The sequence below is a fragment of the Cynocephalus volans genome, chromosome 6 (assembly GCF_027409185.1).
Source record: "Cynocephalus volans isolate mCynVol1 chromosome 6, mCynVol1.pri, whole genome shotgun sequence".
NCBI classification, from domain to species: Eukaryota; Metazoa; Chordata; class Mammalia; order Dermoptera; family Cynocephalidae; genus Cynocephalus; species Cynocephalus volans.
The window spans coordinates 106649182-106662474 of record NC_084465.1 but is presented as its reverse complement, the minus strand read 5'-3'; the positions used below and the strand labels follow the sequence as shown (position 1 = coordinate 106662474).

The following is a 13293-nucleotide window of genomic DNA, read 5'->3' as shown; positions in this document are numbered from 1 at the left end:
GTGTCTGCAGACGTCCCTTTCCATTTAACCAGCATTCAGGAATTATCGTATGCTGTTCTCATCTTGACAAAATGTTAGCACAATACTGGATTAAGCGGTAACGAGGTAGAGACACAGATCCTCTTATAAACTGCTGGTGTGAATGCAAATTGGTACAGGCTTTCTAGAGAGCACGGTGGAAAAGTGAACGTAATGAAAAGCCTCAGAAATGTTTGTTCTCTTTTATCCCAGTAATTATCCATTTCTAGAATTGTATATTAAGAGCACGATTGAACTTATGTACAAAGATGTTTAGTGAAATATTATAATACCGGGGGGGGGGGATTAGACAAATAAGTATGGTACATCCATATTAAAGAAATCTCATCGGCTATACAAAAGGACTTTGTAAAAGAATATTAAATATCATGTTCAGAGGTTTGCCAAGTGTTAGTGACAAACTCGGGGTTTATTATCTCATATCAGTAAAAGAACCCTGTACGGTGAGAGAGTGTGTGTGTTTAGGGAAAAAAAGGACTAAAAGTATGACTTAATAATGTTAGTGGTTATTGTGATTTCGATTTATAACAATTCCTCTAGTTCGATTAACTAGTAGGCATTTCTGGGTATATAACAAACATTGTGGAAGGTGTCCCTCTAGTGAAAGGCGGGACATGGCTGCAGCGCAGACACCTGGTTAAGACTTTTAAATAGTTTGTTGTATTCAAGATCTTTCGAGGCAAATAAGAGCCTGGAATTAGTAAACTTTTCCGCTTATTCGAAAAAAAATGTTAAAGGGGTAGAGATCCAATGGCAAAAGTAAGGACCAACGCTCACCCTGGGACACACGTTGCTACAAATCTAGGCGCACTTGGAAGATTGACAATAACTTTTTCAGTTGTCCGTGTCGGGGGATTAAGCTCCTGAGGCTTCCTTCCCCTCTCCTTGCGTTTTGGTAGCTTGCGATCTAGGTCTAGGTTACCGGGACACGTGGAATCACTGGAAGTTCGGGGATGGAGCTGAGGCCTGTAGGGAACACCGTCGGGAGCGCGAACATCTCCCGGTGACTTCACAAATCTTCAGCTCCGCTCAGCTCTTCCTTGGCTGAGTACGACCCGCTCTCGCCCTCTCGGGCTCGGCCGACTTTCGTCCGCTCGGGCCGGCCCTCTTCGGCTGCGCTCGGCCGACTTTTGTCCGCTCAGGCTCGGCTCTTCGGCTTCCTTCGGGCAACGCTCGTCTCGGGCTCGGCTCCTCTTCGGCTGCGTTCGGCTCGCTCTAGCCCTCTCGGGCTCGGCCGACTTTCGTCCGCTCGGGCCCGGCCCTCTTCGGCTGCGCTCGGCCGACTTTCTTCCGCTCAGGCCCGGCCCTGCGGCTGCGCTCGGCCGACTTTCGTCCTCTCAGGCTCGGCTCTTCGGCTGCACTCGGCCGATTTTTGTCCGCTAGGCTCGGCTCTTCGGCTGCACTCGGCCGACTCTCGTCCGCTCAGGCTCGGCTCTTCGGCTTCCTTCGGCAACGCTAGTCTCGGGCTCGGCTCCTCTTCGGCTGCGTTCGGCTCGCTCTAGCCCTCTCGGGCTCGGCCGACTTTCTTCCGCTCGGGCTCGGCTCTCTCGGGCCCGGCCGACTTTCGTCTACTCGGGCTCGGCTCTCTCGGGCTCGGCCGACTTTCGTCCGCTCGGGCCCGGCCCTCTTCGGCTGCGCTCGGCCGACTTTTGTCCGCTCAGGCTCGGCTCTTCGGCTTCCTTCGGACAACGCTCGTCTCGGGCTCGGCTCCTCTTCGGCTGCGTTCGGCTCGCTCTAGCCCTCTCGGGCTCGGCCGACTTTCGTCCGCTCGGGCTCGGCCATCTTCGGCTGCGCTCGGCCGCGCCCCGGAAGGGCTCCCATGGAGCCGGGACTGCCGGCGGGACGGACGGCTATGGCGCCGCTGCTGGAGTACGAGCGGCAGTTGGTGCTGGAACTGCTCGACACCGACGGGCTGGTGGTGTGCGCCCGCGGGCTCGGCGCGGACCGGCTCCTCTACCACTTCCTCCGGCTGCACTGCCACCCGGCCTGCCTGGTGCTGGCGCTCAACACGCAGCCCGCCGAGGAGGTGCGGCCGCCGCCGGCGCCGGAATGAGGGGACCCGAGCGCGTGGGGGGCCTCCTGCGCGGACGCGAGGCCTGCACCAGAGGTGGAGGGGCTCCCGGGGGAGGCAGGTCCCTCACACGAGTGGGAGGGCGTTGAAGGGGGCCCTGGGGCAGATGCAGGTCCGCGACACTTCGCGAGGACACTGAACAGTATGGGAGGGGTCCCGAGGAGGATGCAGGTCCCTGACACTGTGCGAGGACTCTAGAAGGAGGGGTTCTGAGAGGAGGAGGGCTGTCACTTGAGGAGGATGGGGCGGTAGGGAGAGATTGGAGGTTCGTGCAGGGGAGGGTGAGATGTCTGAAGGAGGGTCGTGACAGGAACCATGGGGGAGTCCCGAAGTTGGATATTAGGCGTTTCCGGTGGCAGAGGAGTGGGATCCCTAAAAGGGAGCAATGATGGGATGGAGGGGACTCGGAGGGTGATAGGGAGACCTGAAAGGAGACGCTGAGGCTGGGCAAACCCTGATGGGAAGAGGAGGGGCTGGGGGAATAGGGCAACCACCAAGGCTGTGGGAAGAGGGCCACAGAGTCAGAAGGGAGCTGGAAGCTGAGGATATAGGGGAAAGTTAGCTGGGGTTAAGGAGAATGGGGAACACTGAGGAAGATGGAATGGCAATACACCTGTGCTGGCGGGTGTTGAGAGGGGACACAGTCTGGTCTGACAAGTCTGATGATCCCCGAAATAGAGCCAGTGGCCAGGAGGAAAATGTCAGCTGAGAGGAGTGACCACAAACTTCTTGTGGGCAGGGCCCCTGTTTGATTCATCTAGCATCCCCAGTGTTTGGTGTAGGGCCTAGGGTAACACATGGTGCCCAGTAACTTGGTTTTGAACTGGAGGTACAAAGGGGCAGGGGACCCATTGACATCATGAAGTCCCTTTAAGATGGATCAGGACAGAACTAATAGTCCAAAACACTGTCTGGGGAAAAAGATTCCCTTGTCTTCTCACAGAATACACTTGGCTGCAAATCTGGCTTTGGTGGGAGGTATTTTCTAGGTAGCAGAAGTCTTTACCCAGGGTTTTAAAAAGTTGTTTGTTTTTCCTGTTAAAGTGCTAATGATGACTGAAGTGCAATTATTCCTTAGCGTAAAGCCCTCAGAAAACAAACATACAAAAAACCCTAGTTAAATGCAGACTGGTTGGTTGATCAACATATAGTAGTAACGTTTTGTCAATTCGTTATCTCTGAAAAAGACAGCACATCGTTTTAAATACCTGCAACCTATATAAAACTGTCCTGTATTAAACAGCCTCCTAATTAATTTTGATTTGATATAGGAGTATTTTATCAATCTGCTGAAGCTAGAAGGAGTTGAACATCTCCCTTGCCGTGTAACAAGTGAAATCGCAAGTAACAGTCGTTATGAGGTTTACACACGAGGTGGCGTTATATTTGCAACAAGTCGTATACTTGTGGTTGATTTCTTGACTGATAGAATACCTTCAGATTTAATTACTGGTAAGAATTTGAAGTCTTATTACTATTTGTGTATAAATTTGTACATTTTAATTTTTGTCTGTCCCCTCTGCTAAACTCTAAACTAGAACCTTCTTGTGGCCACCACTAGATCTTCTTGTTGAACATTGTGCTTCCAGCTGTTAGCGCAATACCTGTCATATTGTAAATGTTCAAAAAATATTTGTGACCTGAATAAGTAACTAACTGTAAGGTTGACTTTTTCTTGTTTTCCAAGCTCATTCATATTCAGTAAATACTTGTAATTGGCTGCCATTTGCTTTTAGAACTTAATCAGATTTGAAATGTTTATAAATAATCTTTGTATATTTCCCAAAAGATTTGGTTTTCCTTTTTAAGAGTATTTTTTCCCTTGATTTGAAATTAAGCCAAGTAGCTGCTTAATTATCTTGAGAAAATGGTTTAATTTTAGCTGGAATTAACAGAAAAGGAATTATTTTTCTTTTTTTTTTTAATTCTTTCAGAAACCTTCTCTGATTTCCCCGAAACTAATTTAGGGGCCCTGTGTCTATGTCCTCAGATTATCCTGTGCTTCTCCCCAATCACAGCACTCAGCACACTACATTATATTTGCCTGTTTATTTGTCTGTTTCACTTATGAAATAAGGTTCTTAAGCACAAGGTATGACTTGTTCATTCCCGACTAAGTAATTAATACATGGTAGGCACTAAACATGTATCTGTTGGATGAATGATGGATGAGTTTAGTGCAATCTTTAATGAACTTCTGGAGGGCAGAGAGACTATGAAATTCACAATCGTACTTTCCACTGTGTCTATCATATTGCTCTGAACCTGAACTCTCAATAAATATTTAATGAATAAATGTATGAATGAATGCTTTATATAGTTAATGGTAAACTGATTGAGGAAGAGTTTTGTTATTCTTTTATAACATTTAAAGTTGTTATAAACAGTGGCATGGGCCTGACTTTGAATGCTAACATCTTGCTTACAAAAATAGTTCCTTAATTTTCATGAACCTTGCTCTTCTCATTTATTAAATCAATAAAATTGTGCCTCCTACAGTTATAAGGATCAAATGAGAAAAAATAAATTGCTTATTAGTGTAGTGCCTATACATAGTAAACTCTTAAGAAATGATAGCCAAAAATATACATATTGGCTTTTTATAGCCAGAAATCTTGATACATGATAAAGTCTTTCACAGTTTGCTGCTTTCTTATAAGCTTTTTTTGTTTGTTGTTGATTAGTTGGCAAAATGAAAAAAATTGTATTGAAACTACCACTAGATGTCAGTATTACTGTGTGACTTTCAGTTACAGCTCAACCAAATTAGGCAGAGAGCAATCTGAATCAGTGCAGTGTTGAAGTCTAGCTTATAGGTAGCTCCTAATTAAAAGCGCCAGATTCCCTCCCCATTTCTGATCAAGTCCCATGCAATAATGAAGCTGGAGCTGCTCCTGCTGCTTGGCTGAGTGGGATGCAAGTGAATGCCATAAATGAATTCTTTCAGAATCTTCATCCCCCAGGCTCCCCTGTAAGAGCTTTCACAAAAGGCAGTGCCCTGTCACCAAAGGGCAGTCCCTGAAGCATGTAATCCTCTGTAAAGTACTGGATCCTGCCAGCCCTAACTTGTTCCCCTGTCATCACCCACTATCACCACCACACCCTGCCCTAGATATCTCTGCCAACCAGAACTCCTAAATAGGGGGAGAGCCATATAAATATCTACCCAGATTGTACTTTCAAAAGAGTAGGACAGGAGACTTTCATTCCTAAAATGGGTCCTGATATCTCCAGATAGAAATCAGAACACACTTTCCGGGAAATCTAAAAAAAAAAAGTTACACGATATTAGATTTGTGCACTCAGTGCTGTAATTCAACTTTATATTCATTCGACAAACATTTAACTTACTAAGGGACTCTTGTTTGGCAGGAATGTGCTAGGTGCTGAAGATAGAAAGATGAATGAGAACAAATGGTGAATTTTGAGTTAGACTCCTTCTGGGTTTGAGCTCACCTTCACCATGCATGAGCTGTGTGACCTTTGCCAAGTTTCTTAATTTCTCTGTGCCTCAGAGTATTTTCCTGTCAATTAGAGCAGTACCTCCCTCCAGGATTATCGTAAGGGTGAAATGAGATAATACCCAGCTATATAAAATACTTAGCATCATTCATGGCACATCTAAGCATTCTGTGATTAATACCTGTTGTTAATTGTGTTCCTTTCCTCAAGCAGTTCAGTGGAGGAGACAGATATGTAAAGAAATAATTACAGTACAGTATGAGATACAAAATGTCATAGCATAAAAATTTAAGCAGGATTTAAGTGGGACTAAAACTGCTTTTGTTTTTATTTTACATTTTTAAAAAGGGGGTTCCTGAGGTAGTGTCACTTAGTAGGAAAAACATGGCTTTATTCATGATTTGGAACCTTTGGTCTCCCACTTATTGCTGGGCGACCTCAGCCAAGTTGCTTCCCATTAATGGTCCGTAATAATACCTACCGCATACAATTAGCATGAGGATTAAATGAAATAAAAATCTATAAGAGTACCTAACCCAGTGCCTGGGATGTAGTATCAGTTCTCTTCTTCCTTCTGGGTTCCAAAAGAATGGCACCCTTTTTTTTTTTTTTTTTTTTTTTTTTAATTTTATTTTGTCGATATACATTGTAGCTGATTATTGCTCCCCATCACCAAGACCTCCCTCCCTTCTCCCTCCCCCCCTCCCCCCCAACAATGTCCTTTCTGTTTGCTTGTCGTATCAACTTCAAATAATTGTGGTTGTTATATCTTCTTCCCCTCCACCCCGGTGTGTGTGTGTGTGTGTGTGTGTGTGTGTGTGTGTGTGTGTGTGTGTGTGTGTGTGTGTGTGTGTGTGTGTGTGTGTGTGTGTGTGTGTGTGTGTGTGTGTGTGTGTGTGTGTGTGTGTGTGTGTGTGTGTGTGTGTGTGTGTGTGTGTGTGTGTGTGTGTGTGAATTTATATATTAATTTTTAGCTCCCACCAATAAGTGAGAACATGTGGTATTTCTCTTTCTGTGCCTGACTTGTTTCACTTAATATAATTCTCTCAAGGTCCATCCATGTTGTTGCAAATGGCAGTATTTCATTCGTTTTTATAGCTGAGTAGTATTCCATTGTGTAGATGTACCACATTTTCCGTATCCACTCATCTGATGATGGGCATTTGGGCTGGTTCCAACTCTTGGCTATTGTAAAGAGGGCTGCGATAAACATTGGGGAACAGGTATACCTTCAACTTGATGATTTCCATTCCTCTGGGTATATTCCCAACAGTGGGATAGCTGGGTCGTATGGTAGATCTATCTGCAATTGTTTGAGGAACCTCCATACCATTTTCCATAGAGGCTGCACCATTTTGCAGTCCCACCAACAATGTATGAGAGTTCCTTTTTCTCCGCAGCCTCGCCAGCATTTATCGTTCAGAGTCTTTTGGATTTTAGCCATCCTAACTGGGGTTAGATGGTATCTCAGTGTGGTTTTGATTTGCATTTCCCGGATGCTGAGTGATGTTGAGCATTTTTTCATATGTCTGTTGGCCATTTGTATATCTTCCTTAGAGAAATGCCTACTTAGCTCTTTTGCCCATTTTTTAATTGGGTTGCTTGTTTTCTTCTTGTAAAGTTGTTTGAGTTCCTTATATATTCTGGATATTAATCCTTTGTCAGATGTATATTTTGAAAATATTTTCTCCCACTCTGTTGGTTGTCTTTTAACTCTTTTAATTGTTTCTTTTGCTGTGCAGAAGCTTTTTAGTTTGATATAATCCCATTTGTTTATTTTTCCTTTGGTTGCCCGTGCTTTTGGGGTCATATTCATGAAGTCTGTGCCCAGTCCTATTTCCTGAAGTGTTTCTCCTATGTTTTTTTTAAGAAGTTTTATTGTTTAAGGGTGTATATTTAAATCCTTAATCCATTTTTAGTTGATTTTAGTATACGGTGAGAGGTATGGATCTAGTTTCATTCTCCTGCATATGGATATCCAGTTCTCCCAGCACCATTTGCTGAAGAGGCAGTCCCTTCCCCAGTGAATAGGCTTGGTGCCTTTGTCAAAGATCAGATGGAAGTAAGTGTGTGGGTTGATTTCTGGATTCTCTATTCTATTCCATTGGTCAGTGTGTCTGTTTTTATGCCAGTACCATACTGCTTTGGTTATTATAGCTTTGTAGTATAGCTTAAAGTCAGGTAGTGTTATGCCTCCAGCTTTATTTTTTTTGCTCAGCATTGCTTTGGCTATGCGTGGTCTTTTATTGTTCCATATAAATGTCTGAATAGTTTTTTCCATTTCTGAGAAAAATGTCTTTGGAATTTTGATGGGGATTGTATTGAATTTGTATATCACTTTGGGTAGTATGGACATTTTCACTATGTTGATTCTTCCAATCCAAGAGCATGGAATATCTTTCCATCTTCTTGTATCCTCTCTAATTTCTCTCAGCAGTGGTTTGTAGTTCTCATGATAGAGATTTTTCACCTCCTTGGTTAACTCAATTCCTAAGTATTTTATTTTTTTGGTGGCTATTGTAAATGGGCAGGCTTTCTTGATTTCTCATTCTGCATGTTCACTATTGGAGAAAAGAAATGCTACTGATTTTTGTGTGTTGATTTTGTATCCTGCTACTGTGCTGAAATCATTTATCAATTCCAAGAGTTTTTTTGTAGAGGTTTTAGGCTGTTCGATATATAGGATCATGTCATCTGCAAACAGGGACAGTTTGACTTCATCTTTTCCAATCTGGATGCCCTTTATTTCCTTCTCTTCTCTGATTGCTCTGGCTAGTACTTCTAACACTATGTTGAATAGGAATGGTGAGAGTGGGCATCCTTGTCTAGTTCCTGTTCTTAAAGGAAAAGCTTTCAGCTTTTCCCCATTCAGGATGATATTGGCAGTGGGTTTGGCATATATGGCTTTAATTATGTTGAGATACTTTCCCTCTGTACCTAACTTATAGAGGGTCTTTGTCATGAATGAGTGCTGAACTTTATCAAATGCTTTTTCAGCATCTATAGAGATGATCATATGGTCCTTGTGTTTGAGTTTATTAATATGGTGTATCACATTTATTGAGTTGCGTATGTTGAACCAACCTTGCATCCCTGGGATGAATCCCACTTGATCGTGATGAATAATTTTTCGTATGTGTTGCTGTATTCTGTTTGCTAGTATTTTAGTGAGGATTTTTGCATCTATATTCATCAAGGATATCGGCCTGTAGTTTTATTTTTTGGTTATATCTTTACCTGGTTTTGGTATCAGGATGATGTTTGCTTCATAGAATGAGTTTGGGAGATTTGCGTCCGTTTCAATCTTTTGGAATAGTTTGTAAAGAATCGGTGTCAATTCCTCTTTGAATGTTTGGTAAAATTCTGCTGTGAATCCATCTGGTCCTGGGCTTTTCTTTGTTGGGAGCCTTCTGATAACAGCTTCAATCTCCTTTATTGTTATTGGTCTGTTCAAATTTTCTACGCCTTCACGGTTCAGTTTTGGGAGCTTGTGTGTGTCCATAAATTTATCCATTTCCTCCAGATTTTCAAATTTGTTGGCGTATAGTTGTTTATAGTAGTCTCGAATGATTCCTTGTATTTCAGATGAATCAGTTGTAATATCACCTTTTTCATTTCTAATTTTTGTTATTTGAGTCTTCTGCTTCTTTTTTTTGTTAGCCATGCTAATGGTTTGTCAATTTTATTTATCTTTTCAAAAAACCAACTTTTTGATTCGTTGATCTTTTGAATTGTTTTTTGGTTTTCAATTTCATTCAGTTCTGCTCTGATCTTAATGATTTCTTTCCGTCTGCTAACTTTAGGTTTGGATTGTTCTTGTTTTTCTAGTTCTTTAAGGTGAAGTGTTAGGTTGTTCACTTGCCATCTTTCTATTCTTCTGAAGTGAGCATTTAATGCAATAAATTTTCCCCTCAATACTGCTTTTGCAGTATCCCACAGGTTTTGGTATGATGTATCATTGTTTTCATTAGATTCAATAAATTTTTTGATTTCCTGCTTGATTTCTTCTTGGACCCATATGTCATTAAGTAGAATGCTGTTTAATTTCCATGTGTTTGTATAGTTTCCAGAGTTTCGTTTGTTATTAATTTCTAGTTTTAATCCATTGTGGTCTGAGAAGATACATGGGATAATTCCAATTTTTTTGAATTTATTGAGACTGAATGGCACCCTTTTGGAGCACAACATTTTCTTAAATTAGGTTCACCTTTTCTTTAGAAGTCCATTTTTATTATTTTATATTTTATGTAATATTTCAATCCAGGTTAACATAATGGGGCCTAGCAGAGTCTTTGGAAAAACTCACCAACTAGATAGAGTATTTTCTGAGTAGTAAATTAGCTATGTACATGTATTGGGGGGTTTTGAAAATCTTTTGTGTACAGATCCCTAATTAACACTACTCATTTTTACCATATTTGAAAAATAATTTGCTTAGCTAGAATAACTTTTACTTCTATCCACTTAGATCCAAAATTTAAGCACCAATACAGTAGAATATGAATTGAGTTTATTGAACTACTAGGAGTCATAAATCACTAATAGTATCATTTTCCAGACCATACGAGTAATAAGAACTAGACTGAAATGTGCAAGTACATTTACAGCAAATATATATAAGGTAACCACCCTTATTCAAGTCTAAAAGACTGAAAGTCATCAGAATAATTGAATTTTGGGTCAATAAGTTACATTTATACACCCTTGTTACACATTTCTCCCTAACTTATCATTAACCACATTGCATCAAAGTGGCATATATAAATGAAAGATCTTCTGGTCCAGTATTCTCATTTTATAAATAAGGAAATATGTATAATTGTCCCTGTTTTTGAGATTCAGAGCTATCATAATCACATACCCCCAAGAAAACAGATAATAAATATATTCATTAAAGTTTTTTTTTCATTTTATTTTATTTTAAATGGACTAATTTACCTCTCAATTGAACACATTCTGATTCTGAAAATTGAATTGATCTAGTAAGTGATGTAAATGTTGCCCAAACCTCTAAAATGCAGCTATTTGTGTAGTCCACATCTGACTCATATAGAAACAGACAATTAGTGCCCCACTTTGCTTTCAGAAATTCTTCTTCCAACGTGCCAGACACACCCCACCCCAGGGCCTTTGCTCATTGTTCTCTCAGCCTGGAGCTCTTGGCCCAGATCACAAACCACCACCCCTCCTCCACCCTTACTCTCCTCCTTCTCTGATTCAGTTTTGTTCCTTAGCACTTATAACTACTAAATGTTTTACTCATTTATATTGTTTATTGCAAGTTCCATGAGGGCAGGGGTTTACATCTCTGATTCGTGGCTGTTACCCCAGCCTGGAATGGTGCCTGCCCATTCTCAAGTAGGTACTCAGGACAAATGTGATAAATGAATGAATAAAAGTGAGCCTGAAAATTCCTTATCTCTTCTGTAATTTAAATTATAATTCCCCCCCCCCAGGCATCTTGGTGTATAGAGCCCACAGAATCATCGAGTCTTGTCAAGAAGCATTCATCTTGCGCCTCTTTCGCCAGAAAAACAAACGTGGTTTTATAAAAGCTTTTACAGACAATGCTGTTGCCTTTGATACTGGTTTTTGTCATGTGGAAAGAGTGATGAGAAACCTTTTTGTGAGGAAGCTATATCTGTGGCCAAGGTAAACGGCGTTATGTGACAAATTTTTGTGTGAAGATGTACTGGAACTTAGTTGCACTTTAATGTAATATAACACAATGTAATATTTACTGTAACTGCATTTGATAGATGCTAGTCAGGTGTATAGCAAACACATCCAAATACAAATATGTAGGCACCACATTTGTGATTCTTTTGGAAGTAGAGAGAGATTTGATAGAGACATTTCTGGTAGTCCATCACATCCATCCAAGGAAAGCCACTTTATTCTTACTTGTATATCTAGTGAAATCCCCAGGGAATTAGAGACACAGGTACAACAGCTTTAGGGGAACTGCAGATTTATTGGCTAAGACCACCATTTCTGCTTTGAAAATTACGCATTAGGGAAATTAAGCAGGAAGATTTTGAAGAATTTATGTAAATTTCTAGGAAAAACATAAGGTTTCAATTTGCAATCATTTTCACAACTGAGGTTACTTTGTAACCTGAGTGGTTATTCTGTATGTTATTTTAAGAGTAGTAGTTGTAATATTTTTTCTTTCTTGATTATTATGCCTTATTACGGGGTCAACAAACTGTTCCTGTAAATGGCTAGATAGTAAATATTTTGGGCTTGGCAGGCCATATTGTTTGTCACAATTGACACAACTGTGCTGTTACAGCACAAAAGAAGCCATCGACAATGTGTAAACAACAGACATGGCTGCGTGCCACCAAGACTATACAATCGGGCACTGGATTAGGCCCAAACCATAGTTCATAGACCCCTGACTTATTTGAATAATAACTCCTCCATTCATTGAGGTTCAAAATATTCTTGACAGTGTTGTCATTTTGCTGTCCATTTTGTTTGTTTCTTAATTGCATTTACAAAGACTATTAGAGTATTAAAATGAGACCAGAAATACATAGCCATTGCTCTCTAGAAAATATTTGAAAGATTTTTCTCTCTTTAGGTTCCATGTAGCAGTAAACTCATTTTTAGAACAGCACAAACCTGAAGTCGTAGAAATTCATGTCTCTATGACACCTGCCATGCTGGCTATACAGACTGCTATACTGGACATATTAAATGCATGTCTGAAGGAACTAAAGTGCCATAACCCATCGCTTGAAGTGGAAGATTTATCTTTAGAAAATGCTATTGGAAAACCTTTTGACAAGGTACTCTTTTTCTTTTCCTTTTTAAGCACAGTTTGCTATATTGTAATTTTAAAGAATGCAAGTTTGCAATGTTCTTAATAGGAATTTGCTGTTATTTTAGAATTGAATTGGAAGTGATTTAAAGTATAGCTTCTTTGGTTTACTGGAAAGTAATAATTTGTAGTAAAATTTGTGGACTGGTATGTAAAGCATAACTCTGACTTTTGCAGTTACACAATAAGTGATTATCTCTTAAGTATAATCAAGAGGAGAATAAAAAACTTTTTTGCTCTGAAATGACAGCATTTGGATGTCTACAGGTCAAAGAGTTCTACATAAGAATGCTTCATAATTGTACATGAATTTTTGATTTCTTTTTTGAAATAAATAATAATTTGGACAAATTTTCTTTACTGAGGAATGTGAAACTTGCTGTCTTAAAATTATATTCTGAATTGAGAAAATGACTTTAGTTCAAGGAATTTTTATTCTAATTTTTTTTCATCAAAGTTAATATTAATATAGATTTATAAATGTCTAATATTGAATTGTAGATCCAGAAAATGCTGCCTTTTTAAAAATTCCTGGCAACATTTTTTTATATTTTGGCACAACAAGTTCCAATCTTTTAAACTTTGAATCAATCTTTTTGTCACTGAAAATAATACACAGTGATTATAAAAAAGGAAAATTTTAACTTCTCATTTCTCTAATTCTTCCCAAATGTCAGATTACTGTGAAATATTGGTACATAAACCTAACATCATGTATTCTTTTCCTCTGTGCTTAAAGTGTGTTATAATTTAGACTATGGTAATAAAAAAAAAAAAATCCTCAAAGTCTTTTAATAGAATGTATATTTCCCTAGAAAAACAAAATATAGCCTCATATGTTTTGCACTAGATTTCTGTTTATCATCCCCTGAGTAGTAAGATAGTACTGAGT

General features: G+C 40.2%; 1 protein-coding gene across 1 annotated transcript in view; it reads left to right on the top strand.

Moving 5' to 3' along the window:
* The first annotated feature begins 1858 nt into the window (after positions 1 to 1858).
* Positions 1859 to 13293, top strand: part of ERCC4 (ERCC excision repair 4, endonuclease catalytic subunit) — a 30475-nt gene continuing 19040 nt past the window's right edge. Inside the window, exons 1-4 of the mRNA XM_063099727.1 lie at positions 1859 to 2065; positions 3382 to 3562; positions 11029 to 11224; positions 12162 to 12369. Of these exons, the coding sequence (XP_062955797.1) occupies positions 1859 to 2065; positions 3382 to 3562; positions 11029 to 11224; positions 12162 to 12369 (792 nt within the window). The remainder of the gene's footprint in view (positions 2066 to 3381; positions 3563 to 11028; positions 11225 to 12161; positions 12370 to 13293) is intronic.